The sequence below is a fragment of the Scyliorhinus torazame genome, chromosome 8 (genome assembly GCF_047496885.1).
Source record: "Scyliorhinus torazame isolate Kashiwa2021f chromosome 8, sScyTor2.1, whole genome shotgun sequence".
In the NCBI taxonomy this organism is placed as follows: Eukaryota; Metazoa; Chordata; class Chondrichthyes; order Carcharhiniformes; family Scyliorhinidae; genus Scyliorhinus; species Scyliorhinus torazame.
This window is the reverse complement of record NC_092714.1, coordinates 155,977,206-156,000,699: the sequence shown is the minus strand read 5'-3', so window position 1 is coordinate 156,000,699 and position 23,494 is coordinate 155,977,206. Positions and strand designations below refer to the sequence as shown.

At 56.7% G+C, this 23,494-nt stretch overlaps 1 protein-coding gene across 5 annotated transcripts in view; it reads left to right on the top strand.

Moving 5' to 3' along the window:
- The window catches only part of LOC140428213 (phosphorylase b kinase regulatory subunit alpha, liver isoform-like), a 265,545-nt gene that overhangs the window by 57,394 nt on the left and 184,657 nt on the right, over positions 1-23,494 (top strand). For all 5 annotated transcript variants that reach the window (XM_072514418.1, XM_072514420.1, XM_072514421.1 and 2 more), the window contains one exon: positions 8,720-8,800. In XM_072514418.1, coding sequence (XP_072370519.1) covers positions 8,720-8,800 — 81 coding nt within the window. The remainder of the gene's footprint in view (positions 1-8,719; positions 8,801-23,494) is intronic.

The following is a 23,494-nucleotide window of genomic DNA, read 5'->3' as shown; positions in this document are numbered from 1 at the left end:
ATGACCCCTCCTGGCTCTTCTTAGCTCTCTCTTTAGGTCCTTCCTAGCTAACTTGTAACTCTTGAGCGCCCGAACTGAACCTTTATGTCTTATCTTTACATAAGCCTCCTTCTTCCTCTTGACAAGTGTTTCGACTGCTTTAGTAAACCACGGTTCCCTTGCTCGACCACTTCCTCCCTGCCTGACAGGTACATACTTATCAAGGACACGCAGTAGCTGTTCCTTGAACAAGCTCCACATTTCCATTGTGCCCATCCCCTGCAGTTTTCCTCTCCATCCGATGCATCCTAAGTCTTGCCTCATCGCATCATAATTGCCTTTCCACCAGATATAACTCTTGCCCTGCGGTATATACCTATCCATTTCCATTACTAAAGTAAACGTAATCGAATTGTGGTCACTATCACCAAAATGCTCACCTTCCTCCAAATCTAACACCTGTCCTGGTTCATTACCCAGTACCAAATCCAATATGGCCTCGCCTCTCGTTGGCCTATCTACATACTGTGTCAGGAAACTCTCCTGCACACATTGGACAAAAACTGACCCATCTAAAGTACTCGAACTATAGTGTTTCCAGTCAATATTTGGGAAGTTAAAGTCCCCCATAACAACTACCCTGTTGCTTTCGCTCCTATCCAGAATCATCTCTGCAATCCTTTCCTCTACATCTCTGGAACTTTTTGGAGGCCTATAGAAAACCCCTAAGAGGGTGACCTCTCCTTTCCTGTTTCTAACCTCAGCCCATTCCACCTCAGTAGACGAGTCCTCATCAAACGTCCTTTCTGCCACCGTAATACTGTCCTTGACTAACAATGCCACCCCTCCCCCTCTTTTACCACCTTCCCTGAGCTTACTGAAATATCTAAACCCCGGCACCTGCAACAACCATTCCTGTCCCTGCTCTATCCATGTCGCCAACCCATGCCGCAAGTTCACCCACCTTATTCCGGATGCTCCTGGCATTGAAGAAGACACACTTTAAACCACCTTCCTGCCTGCCGGTACACTCCTGCAGCTTTGAAACCTTACTCATGACCTCACTACTCTCAACCTCCTGTATACTGGAGCTACAATTCAGGTTCCCAAGCCCCTGCTGAACTAGTTTAAACCCTCCCGAAGAGCATTAGCAAATTTCCCCCCCAGGATATTGGTACCCCTCTGGTCCAGGTGTAGACCATCCCATTTATAGAGGTCCCACCGACCCCAGAACGAGCCTCAATTATCCAGAAATCTGAAACCTTCCCTCCTGCACCATCCCTGTAGTCATGTGTTCAACTCCTCTCTCTCCCTATTCCTCGTCTCGCTATCACTTGGCACGGGTAACAACCCAAAGATAATAACTGTTTGTCCTAGATCTAAGTTTCCACCCTAGCTCCCTGAATTCCTGCCTTACATCCCTATCCCTTTTCCTACCTATGTTGTTGGTACCTATGTGGACCACAACTTGGGGCTGCTCCCCCTCCCCTTAAGGACCCCGAAAACACGATCCGAGACATCATGCACCTTGGCACCTGGGAGGCAACACACCAACCGCGAGTCTCTCTCGTTCCCACAGAATCTCCTATCTATCCCCCTAACTATGGAGTCTCCAATGACTAATGCTCTACTCCTCTCCCCCCTTCCCTTCTGAGCAACAGGGACAGATTCTGTGCCAGAGACCATGGCTTACCCCTGGTAAGTCCCCCCCCAACAGTATCCAAAGCGGTATACTTGTTACTAAGGGGAACGATCACAGGGGATCCCTGTACTGACTGCTTCCTCCCAGCCCCTCTCACCGTCACCCATCAATCTTTATTCTTTGGAGTAACTACATCCCTGACGCTTCTATCTATGACCACCTCTGCCTCCCAAATGATCCGAAGTTCATCCAGCTCCAGCTCCAGTTCCCTAACGCGGTTTCTGAGGAGCTGGAGATGGGTGCACTTCCGACAGATGAAATCAGCAAGGGCACTGACAGAGTCCCTGACCTCAAACATTCTGTAGGAGGAACATTACACTACCTTCCCTGCCATCCCCTCTAGATAAAAAAAGAAAAAGAAAGAAAGAGGTTCACTCCCCTTCTCAGCAAGCACCCACTCAGCAACCCCTGCACCCCGCACGATAACACCTGAGGGAAAATGAAAGAAAAACTATTTACCAGTCACCAGCCAATCCCTATTGCATCTTCAAACATTCCCACCATCAGCGGCATCAGCTTGTCTTTACATTACATTTCTTAGAAAATCCAACCAGGAACCCATCGGGCCTCGCCGCTTTCCCTGCCTGCATCATCCCAATCATCTCCTTCACCTCCTGCTCCTCCACCAGCTCCTCCGATCCTGCTCTATCCTCCCCTCCCAGCCTCAGATACCCCAGCTCGCCCAGGAATTCCCTCATCCCCCACTCCTCCTCTGGTGGCTCCGACATATACAGGTCCCTATAAAATTCCTCAAATATTTTAGTAATCTGCCCCAGAGCCACCGCAGCTTCCCTGTCCAACCCCGTACCCGAACTATCTCCCTCGCCGCTGCCTCCATCCGGAGCTGGCTGGCCAACATACACCTTGCCTTCTCATCATACTCGTATACAGCCCCTCTCACCCTTCTCAGCTGACGCCACCGCTTTCCCTGTGGACAACTGGTCGAACCTCGCCTGCAACTTCTTCCTCCTTGCCAGGAAACCTGGGTCTGGTTCCCCCGCAACATCCCATCCACCTCCAAAATCTCATCCATCAGTTTTTGGCATTCCTCCCTCTCCTCCCTATCACACCTTAGCCTTGAAGGAGATCACCTCCATCTCACTACCGCCTTCAGAGCCTTGCAGATCACCGACTGCGAGACCGCCCCATGCAATTAAACCCCACACATTCCTCGATCACCTTCCCAATCTTGTCACAGAAGCTCCGATCCGCCAGTAACCCCACGTCCATTCTCCATCCTGACCTCTGGGCTACCCGTATCCAACCAATGTGGAGCATGATCAGGAATCACGTTTGTGGAGCACTCCGAGCTCCTAATCCCAGCCGATAGCGCCTTCTCCACCATGAAAAAGTCTATTCTCGAATACACGTTGTGTACTAGGGAGAAAACGAGTACTCCCGTTCCCTTGGGTGTAAGTACCTCCACGGTTCCACTCCACCCATCTCCCTCATGGGTCCAGCCAGCGCTTCCCCCTGGCCCTTTACTGGGCCAGCGAGCACGGCTCAGACCTGTCCATCCTTGGTTCCTGCACCATATTCCAATCCCCGCCCCAATCCCCCCCCCCACCCCCAGCCCCGGCCCATCCTATCTGCCATCATCATAACCCCGGACTCTGCCCCTCGGGCCTGACCCGACTCATCCTTTTGTTGCCATCAAACCCTCCTCCCTCCCTCCCAGAATCCCCCCACATCCACCTCCCCACTTCCTCTTGCAAAAACATCTCCCAGTTCCGATCCCACCCTCCTTCCGGGTCCATCAAAACCTGTTTGACCAGGTTCCAGTGACCACGGCCCCTCCCCACATGACACTCCCGTTCACTCGCCAATCCCGACTTGCTAGTGTGGGGCCCTTGCCCTGGCCCCCCTCCTCCCAATCCCCTGCTCCATAACCCAGACCCAGAAAAACAAACAAAACCACATAACCCCAAAGCCCAATATACTTGTACCCAACTCTAAACAAAGGTAAACTACCCTCCCCGTTCAACCAACCCAAAACCCGTACATTCCCACCATCAAATACAAAATGAGAAACAACAAAAAAGGGAGATAAAGACAAAGCACAACCCCCATTCCCTCACTCCAAGTCCCAATTCCAATCCCATCTCTCATTTCAGTCCCAATCCTTCGGCCTTCACCGTCTCGAAGTAGAAATCCCTGGAGTTGTGCGTCACCCTCACCTTCGACCACGCCAAACTTCACAATGTTACTTCACCGTCGGAGGGCTGCCCACCTCCTCGCCAGATCCACTGTCACATGGAACATAGAACAGTACAGCACAGTGTACCCTTCAGCCCACGATGTTGTGCTGACCATTTATCCTAATCTAAGATCAACCTAACTTACACTCCTTCAATTTACTGCTGTCCATGTGTCTGTCCAAGAGTTGCTTAAATGTCCCTAATGACTCTGACTCCACCACCTCCGCTGGCAGTGCATTCCACACACCCACCACTCTCTGTGTAAAGAACCGGCCTCTGACATCTCCCCTATACCTTCCTCCAATCACCTTAAAATCATGTCCCCTCATGACAGCTATTTCCACCCTGGGGAAAGCTTCTGGCTAGCCACTCTATCCATGCCTCTCATCACCTTGTACACCTCTATCAAGTCACATCTCTGCCTTCTTCACTCTCGTGAGAAAAGCCCTAACTCCCTCAACCTTTCTTCATAAGACCAGTCCAGGCAGCATCCTGGTAAATCTCCTCTGTACCCTCTCCAAAGCACCCACATCCTTCCTATAATGAGGCGACCAGAACTGGACACAATATTCCAAGTGTGGTCTAACCAGAGTTTTATAAAGCTGCAGCAAAACCTCGCGACTCTTAAACTCAATCCCCCTGTTAATGAAAGCCAACACACTATACGCCTTCTTAATAACCCTATCAACCTGGGTTAATATATTAACATCTTAATATATTTGAATGCCAATGCCTTCCCACTTCACCTCTCGCCTTTGCTTCGCCAACTCAGGACCTTTTTCTTAACATGAATCTTATGGAAGCAAATTATAGCTGCCCTTGGAGGCTCGTTTGCCATCGGCATGGGCCTGAGCGACCGATGAGTCCTGTCCAGCTCATATCGGGAGGGTTCTTCCCCCTCCCTTATCAACTTCACCAGCATCTTCGCAAAGTACTCGGTAAGCCTGGGGCCTTCCACCCCCTCAGGCAGGCCCACGATCCATAGATTTTGCCTCCTTGACCTGCACCTTAGCTCTGAGCCCTTTTTTAGTCTCTGCCACCCTCTGCAGCTCCTCACCCATTGAGGTGAACTGGTCACTGTGCTGCGACAGAGCCTCCTCCACCCCCTTCAACTTCTCTCCTTGCTCCCGTACCTCGGCCGATGTCTTTGACACTGCCGCCTTCACCGGGGCAATCACCTCCTCCATCCATGCTTTCATCGCAGCCATCTCCCTTTGCAGCACCACCATGTGCTTGATGAACTACCTCTCAAATTCTCCAGCCAGGGGTGAAGCCCCACCCGGAGCTCCAACCCCCGGCATCTTTATTCCAACCAGACTCACCAACTCACCCGACGGCGGACTTTCAATCGCACCTTTCTTTCATAGAACATAGAACATACAGTGCAGAAGGAGGCCATTTGGCCCATCAAGTCTGCACCGACCCACTTAAGCCCTCACCTCCACCCTATCCCCGTAACCCAATAACCCCTCCTAACCTTTTTTTTTGGTCACTAAGGGCAATTTATCATGGCCAATCCACCTAACCTGCACATCTTTGGACTGTGGGAGGATACCGGAGCACCCGGAGGAAACCCGGTAGCATGCTCTTTCAGAGGGTTGGTGCGGACCTGCCGGGCCAATTGTCCTCCTTCCGCACTGTAGCGATTCTATGGATAATTCATTGTTGTTTGTCTGTAGCAGATAGAGAATGTGATGATTGGCTGGCTGTTAGGTAACTCCATTATTCCAGTTAAGCTCCCATGTTAACACAAATTCTTATCTAATCATCTTCATGAGAGGGCATGAACATTGATTGGACACAAAGCAAACTCTGATTTGTTTGTTGTAGGTGTAACATAGGCGGCTTCCTTGTGGTGCACTTGACAAAGGAAGGTTCAGACGTGGAGATAACACGTTTATTAAACGATTTACACTTCTATTACTCGGGTTCGACACTACTGCTAATCCTACTTTCGCTACCCAGACTGACTAACCAGTTGCTGCAATCCACGTGGTGGGTGTAATATTGAATCAACCCTGTGTCTCTACTCACTGACTGTCTCCACTGGAAAGAGGCTGATCATGTGTGTGGTGTCCTTTATATATGGGTTGGTGTAATGCCTCCCTGTGGTCGTGTCACCTCCGTGTGTATCGTGAATGTCCATTGGTCGTGTCCTATCGAACTGATCTATTGGTTGAGTGTGTGTGTGTGATGTCTTTGGTGCTCCCTCTAGTGTCTAGCTAGCCTACATGCATTTACATTAATGCACATCACCACAAACTCTAGCCATGTTTTTCTTAATGTTCGTAAAATCATAGAATCCCTACTGTGCAGAAGGAGATCATTTGGCCCATCGCGTCTGCACTGATCCTCTGAAATAGCACCCTACCTAGACTCACTCCCCCCTCCTAGCCCCGTAACCCAATTACCCCACCTAACCCACACATCTTTGGACACTTACGGGCAATTTAGAATGGGCAATCCACCTAACCTGCACATCTTTGGACTGTGGGAGGAAACCGGACCACCCGGAGGAAACCCACGCAGACACGGAAAGAACGTGCAAAAGTCACCCAAGGTCGGAAATGAAGCAGCAGTGCTAACCACTGTGCTACCATGCTGCCCAGAATAACTGTCAAAAAAGTAATTGGATAAAGGTTTGAAGTGAATAAATTTGCAGGGCTATAGGGAGAAAGTGGGACTAATCGGATAGTTCTTTCAAAGAGCTGGCACAGGTGGGATGGACTGAATGGCCTTCTTCTTGTGCTGTCTGATTTTATGAGCAACCATGCCAATTTCATACTGCAATTTATGATTGGCTTAACAGCGGAGCACTCCCATTGTGTTAAAAGCCCTCCTATTATAATTAAAGTCCTCTGCCGGTAGCGCATATCTTCAAAGAATATTTTACTCAGAAGTTACGTCCATCGTTATCTGCAAGCACACTGAGTGACACATATCAACACAGATTTCCTGTTGCAAGTCTCGTCATGCCAAGGTATTCTTTGAATTTTGAAACTGCTCAAGGGGGCATTCTGACTTAAACGTCACTGTTATTTGAGTTTGCATTGCTGCTGCACTCCATCCTGCCAAAATAGACATGATGCTTTTCCATAGAACAGTGCAGAAGGAAGCCATTCGGCCATCGGGTCTGCACCGACCCTCTGATAGAGCACTCTATCTGGGCCCACTTCCCTGCCCTGTCCCTGTAACCCCACCTAACCTGCAAATCTTTGGACACTTAGGGGCAATTTAGCATGGCCAATCCACCTAATCTGCACATCTTTGGACTGTGGGAGGAAACCGGAGCACCCGGAGGAAACCCACACAGACACAGGGAGAATGTGCAAGCTCCACACAGACAGTGACCCAAAGTTGGAATTGGACCTGGGTCCCTGGCGCTGTGAGGCAGCAGTGTTAATCACTCTGCCACCGTGTTGGCAGATTCAGCCATCGCAATGGGAGCACATGTCAACAAAGCTCTGTTCCAGTGTCTGAGCTGTATCACTGGCTGTCATTCTCTTTGAATGTGGCGCCTCCTCACCCCTGGTGGTACAGGGCCCTCGAGTAATAATTTTGTCATCTTCTGATTTGGCACTTTACAGCTTTCTGGACTCAATATTGATTTAAACAAAATCAGATCACGTGCTCTGTCCTCCAGTTGGATTATTTCCCCTGCCAGTGCCGGTCTGTTTTCTCACGTTTTTGGCTTCAGGCAGCTGAAGCGCTGACCTTATTTCTGCTGTTTACATATTCTGCTATTGTGCTTTCAGACAGTGTTGCCCTTTGTTCTACTATTAACACATACTCTCGACCAAAGGTTTAGGGCAAGATTCTCTGGCCTTCCTGTGGCGTGTTTCTCAACAGCAGGAGGTGGCCCACTGATGGCCAGCGGCTTGATCTTTTTGCCCCGCCGTTGTCAATGGGATTTCTCATTGAAACCACCCCACTCCACTGGAAATCCCACGGCAAGGGTGCGCCACAGGTGGGACTGGAAGATCCCGCCAGCGTGAACAGACAGAAGTTTTTCGGCTTATTCTTTAATACTAGGGACGGCGCGGTGGTGCATTGATTAGCACTGCTGCCTCCCTGCGCCAGAGACCCGGGTTCAATTCCGGCCTCGGGTGACTGTGGAGTTTTTTTTTCTCCCCCTGTCTGTGTGGGTTTCCTCCGGGTGCTCCGGTTTCCTCCCACAGTCCAAAGATGTGCAGGTTAGGTGGATTGGCTGTGCTAAATTGCTATTAGTATCCAAAAGATTAGGTGGGGTTACTGGGTTACGTGGATAGGGTGGGGCTCTTTCAGAGGTTCGGTACAGACTCGATGGGCCGAATGGCCTGCTTCTGCACTGTAGGGAGTCTATCAGTCTATCAATCCCACTCCCTTTGTCTGGTAATCCGTGATCTCTTTGTCATTTAATCTCTCCTGATGTCCAAATTATCCCAGACCTATTTTGCTCCACCTGCCCCTCCCTCCTTTTTCAAGAGGATAAAACCCATCACATTTACACCTCTCCCCAGTTATGAAGAAGACCCACAAAAACTCGAAACATTCACTATGTTTCGCTCTCCACATACCTGCTGAATATTTCCAGCATTTTCTGTTTTTATTTTTTAATATTTTGTCACGCTGTAGGAAAAATCATTGACCATTTTGAATTTGCATTGCAACTTTCCAAACTGTCACTGAGTACATGACTGAGCAGCTTACAGATCTCACTGTTGGCCTTTTTATTTGATGCTCAGTATTGACAGGAGCTACAACCTATTAATGACTTGTGCATGAAGTGAATAATCAAAGAGTTGTCTCATTGCAGGGCCGAAGGCCTAAACAATTCTTCTTTCCCCTCCTTTCTCCTCAGGATTATGGTATGTGGGAACGTGGAGATAAAACAAACCAGGGAATAGCAGAGCTGAATGCAAGTTCTGTGGGCATGGCCAAGGTAATTAAACACATGTATTGATTTTTAAAATGTCAGTTTGATCATAAACAAGCTTCATTCCATTATAATTGCATGTCAGTCAGTCAACTCGCTCTGGAAACCTGGGTGGGTTTGAACCATTCTCAGATCTTACAGGCCCCCCCCACACCATCATGTTATGATGTGGAGATGCCGGCGTTGGACTGGGCTGATCACAGTAAGAAGTTTTACAACACCAGGTTAAAGTCCAACAGGTTTGTTTCAAATCACTAGGTTTCGGAGCGCTGCTCCTTCCTCAGGTGAATGAAAAGGTAGGTTCCAGAAACATATATATAGACAAAGTCAAAGATGCAAGACGATACTTTGAATGCGAGTCTTTGCAAGTAATTAAGACTTTACAGGTCCAGAGAGAAAGGTAACCCCAGGTTAAAGAGGTGTGAATTGTCTCAAGCCAGGACAGTTGGTAGGATTTCACAAGCCCAGGCCAGATGGTGGGAGTGAATGTAATGCGACATGAGTCCAAGGTCCCGGTTGAGGCCGTACTCATGTGTGCGGAACTTGGCTATAGGTTTCTGCTCGGCGATTCTGCGATGTCGCGGGTCCTGAAGACCGCCTTGGAGAATGCTTACCCGAAGATCAGAGGCTGAATGCCCTTGACTGCTGAAGTGTTCCCCCACTGGAAGGGAACATTCCTGCCTGGTGATTGTCACGCGATGTCCGTTCATCCGTTGTCGCAGCATCTGCATGGTCTTGCCAATGTACCACGCTTCGGGACATCCTTTCCTGCAGCGTATGAGGTAGACAACGTTGGCCGAGTCGCACAAGTATGTACCACGTACCTGGTCGGTGGTGTTCTTACGTGTAATGGTGGTATCCATGTCGATGATCTGGCACGTCTTGCAGAGATTGCCATGGCAGGGTTGTGTGGTGTTGTGGTCACTGTTCTGAAGACTGGGTAGTTTGCTGCAAACAATGGTTTGTTTGAGGTTGCGCGGTTGTTTGAAGGCAACTAGTGGGGGTGTGGGGATGACCTTGGCACGATGTTCGTCTTCATCAATGACGTGTTGAAGGCTGGTAAGAAGATGTCGCAGTTTCTCCGCTCCGGGAAAGTACTGGACGACGAAGGGTATTCTGTCGGTTGTGTCCCGTGTTTGTCTACTGAGGAGGTTGGTGCGTTTTTTTGCTGCTGTGCGTTGGAACTGTCGATTGATGAGTCGAGCGCCATATCCCGTTCGTACGAGGGCATCTTTCAACGTCTGTAGATGTCTGTTATGCTCCTCCTCATCTGAGCAGATCCTGTATATATGGTGGGCTTGTCCATAGGGGGATGGCTTCTTTAATGTGTTTAGGGTGGAAGCTGGAGAAGTGGAGCATCATGAGGTTATCCGTGGGCTTGCGGTAAAGCAAAGTGCTGAGGTGACCGTCCTTGATGGAGACGACTGTGTCCAAAAATGCAACCGATTTTGGAGAGTAGTCCATGGTGAGTCTGATGGTGGGATGGAACTTACTGATGTCATCGTGTAGTCGTTTCAGTGATTCTTCGCCGTGGGTCAAAAGGAAAATAATGTCATCGATGTATCTGGCGTATAACGTCGGTTGAAGGTCCTGTGCGGTGAAGAGGTATTGTTCAAACTTGTGCATGAAGATGTTGGCATATTGAGGTGCGAATTTGGTCCCCATGGCTGATCTGTGTGCTGGATGAAGAACTTGGTGTCGAAGGTGATCCAGAATGAAGTGGATGAGTTGCAGAATTACATCTGGTGATTGGCAGTTGTTGTTGTTGAGTACTGAGGCTGTTGCAGCAATGCCGTTGTCAAGGGGGATGCTGGTGTAGAGTGCCGAGATGTCCATTGTGACGAGGAATGTTCCTGGTTCAACTGGTCCATGGGTGCTGACTTTCTGTAAGAAGTCCGTCTTATCGCGACAGAAGCTGGGCGTTCCTTGTATGATGGGTTTCAAGATGCCCTCGATGTAGCCAGAGAGGTTCTCACACAGGTTCCATTGCTTGATACGATAAGACGGCCTGGTGTGTTACCCCTCTCTCTGCATCTGTAAAGACTTAATTACCTGCAAATGCTTGCATTCAAAGTATCGTCTTGCATCTTTGACTTTGTCGATGTTTTTTGTTTCTGGAACCTACCTCGTCATTCCCCTGAGGAAGGAGAAGTGCTCCGAAAGCTAGTGATTTTAAACAAACGTGTTGGACTTTAACCTGGTGTTGTAAGACTTCTTACCATCATGTTAGACAGTCTAAAATAATTTAATATTGGGCCCTTGTGGTGGTCCGAGGAACTGTCAATGATTTTTACCAATAATTGCCCTCAACCAGTGTCATTAGGTTCACATTGGTGTTATCATGTCATAACAAAACACAGGTGTTACTCCAGCTCCCCTGGGAATGATGTCTGTTTTCATTGAGAAATTATTTACCGTAGATTGTGGTGTTCCAGACGACCTATGTAACCTCAAAAATCCCTCCCAAAACGGGGGTAAACTAATATGCCGAGTATAACAGTATAGGTGTGGTTAGTCATCATTTTGAAATGTTAGCATTCAAGGCAGTATGGCCATGTCTTAAATTCCTGCGCCCCTTCGCAACACAGCCCCAATTGCCTACTTGATCCTAGTTGTAAGATAAGTAAAACAAGCATTTGTGAAAAGGAAAAGCCAGTTCACAATTTTCAAATCCCAGTCAAGATCAGTAATACTGGAGTTCCATTTCAGGCTATACAAGACCAATTTGGACAAGGTTTTCTGGTACCATTCATGTCTAGGTTTTACTGGCATGTAGTAGCTGCATGTACGGCAAGTATATACAAAAAAGGTATCTTATACTCCAGGTCGATTTGTATGTCACAATTTATGGTATCTCTCCACCAGATCTAACCTGCTTTGATGTATTTGTAGATTCCTGTTCTCAAAACATGGGGCCAAACATGAGCATGTTGTCACATGCTATCGCACAAAGATATGATGGAATATGAAGTTTGCCGATCATTTTCCTGTACTGCATCAGCTGCTAAGAATATGTTTCTCATGTGAGGAGGAATATGAGATCCTTCTCAAACCTATCGTGAAGGCCTCTTATTTATTGTGAGGTCACGTGCAGAAATACTACAATGACTCAAGTTATAATGCATCTCCTGAGATCTATTTAAAGAATATGTCATGCGACCGTGTGACACACATTTGTATTTTCCCATTTGGACAGCTCCATTAGTAAGGAAGTCAGGAGTGAGCTATGGGATAACCGGGATGAAAGCTGTTGTCAGGCTGGCTACCAGTGATTTCTCAGCCAGAGCCAAGATTTCCGAGCTTCACATCCGACTTTGATCTTCGGCTTGTGTGAAGAGCCAGCCTCAGTGAGGACATTTTACGGCAGCTGTACAAACCCTTAGTGAGACCACATAAGATGTAGGAGCAGAAATAGGCCATTCGGCCCATCGAGTCTGCTGCACCATTCATGAGTCATCTGGGGCGGGATTCTGCGGGAATCAGCGGGGCGGGAAACTCCGGCGGGAAGGAGTGGCATGAACCACTCTGCACCTTCAGGGACTAGGCCGGAGTGGTTTGCGCCGCACCGGCCGGCGGGGAAGGGGGTTGGCGCCACGCCAACCAGCGCCGAAGAGCCTCAGCCAGCCGGCGCGAGTTGGCGCATGCGCGGGGAGCGCCAGCATATGCTGGCGTCATCCCAGCACATGTGCAGGGTGGGGTTCATCTCCGCGTCGGCCATCGCGGAGGAATAGCAGCCGACGCGGAGGAATAGAGTGCCCCCATGGCACAGGCCCATCCGCGGATCGGTGGACCCCAATCACGGGCCAGGCCACCGTGGGGGCACCACCCGGGGCCAGAACCTACCCCACCTCCGCCCCCCCGAGGACCCCGGAGGCCGCCCGCGCCGCCAGGTCCCGCCGGTAAGTACCTACTCTAATTTATGCCGGCGGGACCGGCCGAAAACGGGCGGCCACTCGGCCCATCACGGGCTGGAGAATTCGATAGCCGGCGGGGGCGGGATTCACTCCGCCCCCCCGCCGATTCTCCGACCCGGCGGGGGATCGGAGATTCCCACCCCTGATCTGATAATCTTCAACCCCACTTGCTCACCTTACCCCTGGAATCCTTCATTCCCTTACTGATTAAAAATCTGTCTATCTGTTGAACATACTTAATGACCCAGCCTCTGTAGCTCTCTGTGACACCCTACCCAGGCTCATTCCCCTGCCATATCCCCATAGCCCCACCTAACCTGCACAACTTTGGACACAAAGGGGCAATTCAGCATGGCCAATCCACCTAACCTGCACATCTTTAGACTGTGGGAGGAAACCGGAGCACCCGGAGGAAATTCACGCAGACACGGGGAGAAGGTGCCAATTCCACGCGGATAGTCACCAAGGCCGGAATTGAACTCAGATTCTGGTGCTGCAAGGCACCAGTGCTAACCGCTGTGCCACCGTGCCGTCTCATTCCTGGGACGAGGGGTTTATCTTATGAAAAAAGATTGACCAGGTTGGGCTTGAGTCCATTGGCGTTTAGGGGAATGAGAGGTGATCTTATTGAAACATATAGGATATTGAGGAAATTTGAGAGAGTGGGAAGCGAGAGGATATTTCCTCTTGTGGGAGAGACTAGAACCAAGGGGCAGAGTTTAAGAAAAAGAATTTGTCATTTAAACATGGAGATGAGGAGAAATTCTTTCTCTCTGAGAGTCATTAGTCCGTGGAATTCTCTTACCCAGAGAGCAGTGGAGGTTGGGCCATTGAATTTATTCAAGGCTGAGTTTAATAGATTATTAACAGATGAGGGAGTCACAGGTTAATGGGCGACAGGCAGAAACGCAGGGTTGATGCCACAATCAGGTCAGGCATGATCTCATTGAATGGCGCAGCAGTCTCGAGGGGCCGAATGGCCCACTCCGGCTTTTAAATCCTATGTTCCTAAGGTCCTCGCTGATCATTCCTTGGGGTATTAACAGGCTTGTTAGTCCAAGTTGACCAACTCCCAAATGGTAGACTACCATTATCATAGATTATCATAGAATTTACAGTGCAGAAGGAGGCCATTTGGCCCATCGAGTCTGCACCGGCTGTTGGAAAGAGCACCCTACCCAAGGTCAACACCTCCACCCTATCCCCATAACCCAGTCACCCCACCCAACACTTAGGGCAATTTTGGACACTAAGGGCAATTTATCATCACCAATCCACCTAACCTGCACATCTTTGGACTGTGGGAGGAAACCGGAGCACCCGGAGGAAACCCACGCACACACTGGGAGGATGTGCAGACTCCGCACAGACATTATGAGAGAGAGATGTCACCAATCATTTTTATCCATTAAGAATTCTGTATTGATAAACTTTTGAGAAGTTGCAACGATACAATTGTTCATATACTGAAGATTTCTTAAATACAAACCAAAGAGAAAATGCTGGAAAATATCAGCAGGCCTGGCAGCATCTGTAGGGAGAGAAAAGAGCTAACGTTTCGAGTCCGATGACACTTTGTCAAAGACCCTGGGCGGAATTCTTCGACCCCCCGCCGGGTCGGAGAATCACCGGGGGCCGGCGTGAATCCCGCCCCCGCCGTCCTCCAAAGTCTCCGACCCCACAAAAGTCGCCAAGGCGTGAATCTCGCCGCCCGCCTCGGAGAATGGCAGGGACCGGCGCAACACTATGGACCCCGGGCTGCCCGAATTCCCTCGGCCGGATGGGCCGAAGTCCTGCCAGTGTGACCACGGGTCACGCCGGCGTAAATTAAACCACCTATATAACGGCGTCAACCAGTGCTGATGGCTGACACCGTACAGTGTGGAGGTAGGCCACGGCGTGGGGTGGCCGCAGGAGAAGTGATGGTGTGGCCGCAGTCTGTGTGTGTGTGTGTGTGGGGGGGGGGGGGAAGAGGAGGGTGTGTGGGAGGGGGTAAGAGGGGTCGGGGGTGAGAGGGGTGGGTGTAGAGGGGGGTGAGGGCAAGTGCCGGGGAGGGGGGAGAGGGCGAATGCCGGGGAGGAGGGGGAGAGGGCGAGTGCCGGGGAGGGGGGAGAGGGCGAGTGGGGGGAGAGGGCGAGTGCTGGGGAGGGGGGGGAAGAGGGCGAGTGCCGGGGTGAGGGCAAGTGCCGGGGAGGGAGGGAGAGGGTGAGTGCCGGGGATGGGGGAGAGGGCGAGTGCCGGGGTGAGGGCGAGTGCCGGGGATGGGGGAGAGGGCGAGTGCCGGGGATGGGGGAGAGGGCGAGTGCCGGGGAGGGGGGAGAGGGAGAGGGCGAGTGCCGAGGAGAAGGGGAGAGGGCGAGTGCCGAGGTGAGGGGGAGTGCCGGGGAAGGGGGGGAGAGGGAGCGTGCCGGGGAGGGGGTTGAGGGCGAGTGCCGGGGAGAGGGTGAGTGCCGGGGACGGGGTGAGAGGGCGAATGCCGGGGAGGGGGGAGAGGGCGAGTGGGGGGAGGGGGGAGAGGGCGAGTGGGGGGAGAGGGCGAGTGCTGGGGAGGGGGGGGAAGGGGGTGAGGGCGAGTGCCGGGAGGGAGGGAGAGGGCGAGTGCCGGGGATGGGGGAGAGGGCGAGTGCCGGGGAGGGGGGGGAGAGGGCGAGTGCCGGGGAGGGGGGGGAGAGGGCGAGTGCCGGGGTGAGGGCGAATGCCGGGGAGGGGGGGTGAGGGGCGAGTGCCGGGGAGGGGGGTGAGGGTGAGTGCCGGGGAGGGGGGAGAGGACGAGTGCCGGGAGGGGGGGGAAGAGGGCGAGTGCCGGGGATGGGGGAGAGGGCGAGTGCCGGGGAGGGGGGGGAGAGTGCGAGTGCCGGGGAGGGGGGAGAAGGCGAGTGCCGGGGAGGAGGGGGAGAGGGCGAGTGCCGGGGAGGGGGGAGAGGGCGAGTGGGGGGAGAGGGCGAGTGCTGGGGAGGGGGGGGGAAGAGGGCGAGTGCCGGGGTGAGGGCGAGTGCCGGGAGGGAGGGAGAGGGTGAGTGCCGGGGATGGGGGAGAGGGCGAGTGCCGGGGTGAGGGCGAGTGCCGGGGATGGGGGAGAGGGCGAGTGCCGGGGAGGGGGGAGAGGGAGAGGGCGAGTGCCGGGGATGGGGGAGAGGGCGAGTGCCGGGGTGAGGGCGAGTGCCGGGGATGGGGGAGAGGGCGAGTGCCGGTGAGGGGGGAGAGGGAGAGGGCGAGTGCCGAGGAGAAGGGGAGAGGGCGAGTGCCGAGGTGAGGGGGAGTGCCGGGGAAGGGGGGGGAGAGGGAGCGTGCCGGGGAGGGGGTTGAGGGCGAGTGCCGGGGAGAGGGTCAGTGCCGGGGACGGGGTGAGAGGGCGAATGCTGGGGAGGGGGGAGAGGGCGAGTGGGGGGAGGGGGGAGAGGGCGAGTGCTGGGGAGGGGGGGGGAAGGGGGTGAGGGCGAGTGCCGGGAGGGAGGGAGAGGGCGAGTGCCGGGGATGGGGAAGAGGGCGAGTGCCGGGGAGGGGGGGAGAGGGCGAGTGCCGGGGAGGGGGGGAGAGGGCGAGTGCCTGGGAGGGGGGTGAGGGTGAGTGCCGGGGAGGGGGGAGAGGACGAGTGCCGGGAGGGGGGGGAAGAGGGCGAGTGCCGGGGATGGGGGAGAGGGCGAGTGCCGGGGTGAGGGCGAGTGCCAGGGAGGGGGGAGAGGGCGAGTGCCGGGGAGGGGGGTGAGGGTGAGTGCCGGGGAGGGGGAAGAGGGCGAGTGCCGGGGATGGGGGAGAGGGCGAGTGCCGGGGAGGGGGGAGAGGGGCGAGTGCCGGGGATGGGGAAGAGGGCGAGTGCCGGGGAGGGGGGGAGAGGGCGAGTGCCGGGGAGGGGGGGGAGAGGGCGAGTGCCGGGGTGAGGGCGAGTGCCGGGGAGGGGGGTGAGGGCGAGTGCCGGGGATGGGGGAGAGGGCGAGTGCCGGGGATGGGGGAGAGGGCGAGTGCCGGGGAGGGGGGTGAGGGTGAGTGCCGGGGATGGGGGAGAGGGCGAGTGCCGGGGAGGGGGGAGAGGGCGAGTGCCGGGGAGGGGGGAGAGGGCGAGTGCCGGGGAGGGGGGAGAGGGCGAGTGCCGGGGAGGGGGGTGAGGGCGAGTGCCGGGGAGGGGGGTGAGGGTGAGTGCCGGGGAGGGGGGGAGAGGACGAGTGCCGGGAGGGGGGGGAAGAGGGCGAGTGCCGGGGATGGGGGAGAGGGCGAGTGCCGGGGAGGGGGGGGAGAGTGCGAGTGCCTGGGAGGGGGGTGAGGGTGAGTGCCGGGGAGGGGGGAGAGGACGAGTGCCGGGAGGGGGGGGGAAGAGGGCGAGTGCCGGGGATGGGGGAGAGGGCGAGTGCCGGGGTGAGGGCGAGTGCCAGGGAGGGGGGAGAGGGCGAGTGCCGGGGTGAGGGCGAGTGCCAGGGAGGGGGGAGAGGGCGAGTGCCGGGGTGAGGGAGAGTGCCGGGGAGTGGGGGTAGAGGGAGAGTGCCGGGGGAGGCGGGGTGAGGGCGAGTGCCGGGGAGGGGGGAGAGGGCGAGTGCCGGGGAGGGGGGGTGAGGGCGACTGCCGGGGAGGGGGGGGGGGAGAGGGTGAGCGCCAGGGAGGGGGTGTGAGGGCGAGTGCCGGGGAGCGGGGGTAGAGGGAGAGTGCCGGGGGGGGGGGGAGAGGGTGAGTGCCAGGGAGGTGGGGGAGGGGGGGTTGCCCTGGGGTAGGAGGAGGAGGAGGAGCGTGCCAGAGTGACGACGCAGGCTGCCGCAGAGGAACATGCCGCAGAGGGGCAGGCGGCAGCCGCCCAGGCTGGAGGGCTGCCCGCCTGACAGGACGAGGAGGAGGAGCAGGGGGAGCACGAAGAGGAGGAGGAGCACATGGAGGGGGAGGAGGAGGTCGTGGCACCACGGCGACGGAGACGCCCGAGGAAACCCCGTGTGTACCGGCCCCGACTGTCGTACCAGGACCTCACGGACCGGGCATGCAGGAGGAGACTCCGGATGAGCCGGGAAACTGTGGCACACATCTGCCACCTGATGGCACACCTGGCACCGCGTGGCACTGGGGGAGGACACGCTCTCCCCGTGTTCGTCAAGGTTACGGTGGCCCTGAACTTTTATGCCACGGGGTCATTCCAGGCGCTGAGTGGGGACCTGTCCGGCATCTCGCAGGCAACGGTGCACCAATGCATCCGTGCAGTGACAGTCGCCTATATGCCATTGCGGACCGCTACACCCAGTTCCCTGGGCACCGGGCCAGCCAGGATGCACAGGCAGCGGGCTTCTCTGCCGTGGCCGGGTTTCGCATGGTCCAGCGCGCGGTCGTTGGGATGCACGTCGCCGTGCGGCCACCTGCGGATAACAGGGCCGTGTTCACCAATTGGAAGGGGAACTATTCCATAAACAGCCAGGTGGTCTGCGACCACCGCATGATTATCCTGCACATCTGCGCCCGGTGCCCGGGCAGTGTACATGACTCATAAATATTGTCGCAGTCTTACATCCCCGGCATATTCGAGGGACGCCACCCCCGGCTGAGGGGCTGGTTTCTGGGCGACAGGGGTTACCCGTCGCGGTCGTGGCTGATGACGCCTATACGGAGGTCACAGACTGATGCGGAGAACCGCTACAACGATGCCCATGCAGCGACCAGGGGTGTGATAGAGAGGTGCTTTGGGCTGCTAAAAATGAGTTTCAAGGGCCTGGACCTCTCTGGGGCGCCCTCCAGTATCGGTCAGATAGGGTCGGCCGCATCATTGTGGTGTGCTGCGTCCTGCACAACATAGCCCAGCAGAGGGGCGATGTGCCGCAGGCAGAGGAGGGCGGACTGGAGGAGCAGCAGGAAGAGGCGCAGTCCTCCCCAGATGAGGGGGATGGGGGCAATGGTCAGGAAAGACGGGCTGGACATGGGCGGGAGGCTGCCCACCGTTACCTGCTGGGCCAGCGGGCACGGGACAGGCTGATAGCCGCCCGTTTCACTGACTAGGGGGCGTGGGAATCGGCGAGTATGGGCATGGACCGCACACCACGGCAACATCCGACCACCCTCACCCCCCTCCCCACCCACCCACCTCCAACACCCTCGCCCTCACCCCCCCACCCACCCACCACCAACACCCTCACCCACCCCCCCACCCCCACCCACCCACCAACCACACCCACCCCACCCGCATGCACACCACCCCTCCATTGCCGATCCACCTGCAGCACAACAGGCTGGGCTCACACAGTCGCCGGTGGAAGCGTGTCTATTGCAGGTCATGGAGGACGATGACGACCCGCCGTGTGATGAGCTCCTGGCTCCACATCGTTGGACAATGTCTGACCCATGGGGACAGTACCACCCTCCACCCGGACCGTCCCTGCATACGGCCGTGACACTGCAGCGCACGGTCCCGTTCTCTGCCCGGGGGGGGCTGGTGAGGGTGGCCCGGGGGGGGAGTGGGGGGGGGCACACTCACCTGGGGCCGACGTAAGACCACCCCTCACACACACACTGGCGCTCAATGCACACGACACCCCCCGCACGCTTTGGACAGAGCACAAAGGCAGATTCTGTAGGTGTGAAAGTGAGTTTAATGTCAAACAGTCCATACACGTGCCCTCGCCCCTATAACCCGTCTGTGCCCTGCACCCATGCCAACTTACTCAGTGTCTAATTGTTTGGCCTTACAGGCCCTTTGACTACGCTTAGGTGGTTCCCCAGACGGTACAGCAGAACTGGAGGTGGACTCCTGCGATTCCTGCCCTGTGACTCGGGATCCCTTTGGCGGCCGTTTCCTGGGGCGGCCCGGCGTAGATGGGCCAGGCTGCGGCTCGGGCGACTGGGATGGCGAGCTGCCAGCCTGTCCTGCCCGTTGCCCACCAGATGCACCTGGGACGGAAGGGGGGGGGGGGAGTCCAAGATGTTGCGGTGTTCCGGGACCTCCCCTACAGGGGGACCTCCCCTCCAGGGGGACCCGGGAAGGGCCCCAGCACCTCCTCCTCCCTCGGGGTGCCCGATGGCCCCCGGGCCTCTACATGGGTGGGGGGTGCAAACGGACCGGCCATCAGACGGCCCCCCCACATCTGGCACTGCCAGTCCTGGAGGCTCGTGCTGGTATCGACAAGCGTCTGCAGGTTTGCGGCCATGGAGCTCAGGGAGTTGCCCATCCCCATCTGTGACTGTGCGACGCCGGCTCGCACATGGCCAATGGCGCCGATGCCCTCAGTGATGGACTGCTGAGACTGGACCACTGCCTGCAGAGACTGGGCCACGGCGTTGAGCGCCTCTTCCATCTGCCGCTGGCTCTGACTCATGGCCTCCTGTGAGAGGGCAGCCATGTCCTGGGCCACAGACTCCGCCTGCACAGAAAGCCAGGCCTCGCAAACCGCTCCCCATGTCTGACACCGTCGCACCCATTGCCTCCACCGCGGACGGCACCCGTATGGTTTCGGCCTGGGTGGCACGCATGACCGGCACCACTCCCAGCTCCTGGACGTGGGTGGACTCCTCCACCTGCGACTGCAGCCGCCGCAAGCCGGCCGTCACCCTCTTCGCTCGTCTCCGGGTCGGTGGTTGCATCGGGTCTATGGGTGGGTGTGGTAACTCCAGGAACCCGGGATCCATCTGGGCGGCAGATGTTTGCTTGCGCCAGGCTGCCGTCCGACCTCCCGACCCTCTGCTGCTCCTACCTCCACCTGCTGTACCAGTACGGCTGTGTGGTGCGCACCAGTGAGTGTCTCATCACTAAAGTGCCCAACCGAGGTGAGTGTCTCTGCGATGGTGGCGGGTGTTTTGACAGCAGTGGCGTTGTGTCATGAGCATTGTCCGACCCAGAGTCCATGGTCCCCTGGGGTGGCAGTTCGTGTCCACCCGTCCACTGTGTGTCAGTGTCCTGTATTTCAGTGTCATGTGTGTCGGTGTCCCGGGCAGGGGTGTCCCGGGCAGGGGTGTCCCGGGCAGGGGTGTCCCGGGCAGGCGGGTCCCGGGCAGGGGTGTCCCGGGTAGTAGTGCCCCGGGTAGGGGTGTCCCGGGTAGGGGTGTCCTGGGTAGGGCTGTCCCGGGTGGGGCTGTCCCGGGTGGGGCTGTCCCGGGTGGGGCTGTCCCGGGTGGGGCTGTCCCGGGTGGGGGTGTCCCGGGTGGGGGTGTCCCGGGTGGGGGTGTCCCGGGTGGGGGTGTCCCGGGTAGGGCTGTCCCGGGTGGGGATGTCCCGGGTAGGGCTGTCCCGGGTAGGGGTGTCCCGGGTGGGGATGTCCCGGGTGGGGGTGTCCCGGGTAGGGCTGTCCCGGGTAGGGGTGTCCCGGGTGGGGCTGTCCCGGGTGGGGGTGTCCCGGGTAGGGCTGTCCCGGGTAGGGGTGTCCCGGGTGGGGATGTCCCGGGTGGGGGTGTCCCGGGTAGGGCTGTCCCGGGTAGGGGTGTCCCGGGTGGGGCTGTCCCGGGTGGGGGTGTCCCGGGTAGGGCTGTCCCGGGTAGGGGTGTCCCGGGTGGGGATGTCCCGGGTGGGGGTGTCCCGGGTAGGGCTGTCCCGGGTAGGGGTGTCCCGGGTGGGGCTGTCCCGGGTGGGGCTGTCCCGGGTAGGGGTGTCCCGGGTAGGGCTGTCCCGGGTGGGGATGTCCCGGGTGGGGGTGTCCCGGGTGGGGGTGTCCCGGGTGGGGCTGTCCCGGGTAGGGCTGTCCCGGGTAGGGCTGTCCCGGGTAGGGCTGTCCTGGGTAGTGGTGTTCGGGGTAGTGGTGTTCGGGGTAGTGGTGTTCGGGGTAGTGCTGCCCTGGCTCGGCTGCGACGGGCCTGCGGCTGCCCCCCTCATCGCTGGGTGTCACGCCGGCGTCCTCGCACGAGACGGGGTCGTCGTCTCCCTGTTGCCTCTTATCTATGGAGAGAGAGCGGGTAAATGGAGTTGAAATGGAGTTGAAATCAGCCATGATTGAATGCTGGAGTGGACTCGATGGGCTGAATGCCCTTACTTCCGCTCCTATGTCTTATGGTCTTATGTTGCTCCGGGCCTGTCCCTGTCTCGTGGTCGCCCTGTGGCGTTGTGGGGGCGTCGCATGCCGGAGCGGCCAGGCCTGTCCCTGTCTCGTGGCCGCTCTGGGGCGTCCTGCGGGCGGTCGGCATCCGCGGGGACGGGTGCCTCGACGTTTGGTCTTGCAATACACAATACAGCACGCATGGTTAGACAAGCGGGGATATGGGGGAGGGGGGATATGGGTATATGGGGGAGGGGGAATATGGGGGATATGGGGAGGGGGATATGGGGGAGGGGCCATATGGGATAGGGGGAATATGGGGGAGGGGGGATATGGGGGAGGGGGGTTATGGGGGAGGGGGTTATGGGGGAGGAGGTGATGAGGGGGATATGGGGAGGGAGATATGGGGAGGGGGATATGGGGGGGCTGGATATGGGTGAGGGGGATGAGGGGGATATGGGGAGGGGGGATATGGGGGGATATGGGGGAGGGGGCATATGGGGATATGGCAGAGGGAGGATATGGGGAGGGTGGATATGGGGAGTGGGGATACGGGGAGGGGGGATATGGGGAGGGGGGATATGGGGAGGGGGCATTTTGGGGATATGGGGAGAGGGATATGGGGAGGGAGGGGGGATATGGGGGAGGGAGGGGGGATATGGGGAGGGGAAATGGGGGCAGGGGGATATGGGGGAGTGGGGATATGGGGGAGGGGATATGGGGATGGGGGATATGGGGAGGGGGGATATGGGGAGGGGGATATGGGGAGGGGGATATGGTGGATATGGGGAAGGGAGGATATGGGAGAGGGAAGATATGGGGAGGGGGATGTGGGGGAGGGCATGTGGGGGACGGGGATATGGGAGGGGGGATATGGGGAGGGGGATATGGTGGATATGGGGAAGGGGGGATATGGGAGAGGGAGCATATGGGGAGGGAGGATATGGGGAGGGCGATATGGGGAGGGGGATGTGGGGAGGGCATGTGGGGGACGGGGGAATGGGAATATGGGGGAGGGGGGATATGGGAGAGTGGGCATTTGGGGAGGGGAATATGGGGGAAGGGGATATTGGGAGGGGATATGGGGCAGGGGAGATATGGGGAGGGGGGTTATGGGGGAGTGGGGATATGGGGGATGGGGGTTATGGGTGAGGGGGATATGGTGGATATGGGGAGGGGGGATATGGTGGATATGGGGAGGGGGCATATGGGGGATGAGGGATATGGGGGAGGGGGTATAGGGAGGGGAAGGGGGGATATGGGAGAGGGAGGATATGGGGAGGGGGATGTGGGGGAGGGCATGTGGGGGACGGGGACATGGGAGGGGGGATATGGGGAGGGGGATATGGTGGATATGGGGAAGGGGGGATATGGGAGAGGGAGCATATGGGGAGGGAGGATATGGGGAGGGCGATATGGGGAGGGGGATGTGGGGAGGGCATGTGGGGGACGGGGGATTGGGAATATGGGGGAGGGGGATATGGGAGAGTGGGGATTTGGGGGAGGGGGATATGGGGGAAGGGGATATGGAGGAGGGGATATGGGGCAGGGGAGATATGGGGGAGGGGGTTTATGGGGGAGTGGGGATATGGGGGATGGGGGTTATGGGTGAGGGGGATATGGGTGAGGGGGATATGGTGGATATGGGGAGGGGGGATATGGTGGATATGGGGAGGGGGCATATGGGGGATGAGGGATATGGGGAGGGGGTATAGGGAGGGGGGATATGGGGAGGTGGGATATGGGGATAAGGGGGAGGGAATATGGGGGAGGGGGATATGGGGCAGTGGAGATATGGGGAGGGGGATATGGGGCAATGGAGATATGGGGAGGGGGGTTATGGGGGGGGGTTATGGGGACATGGG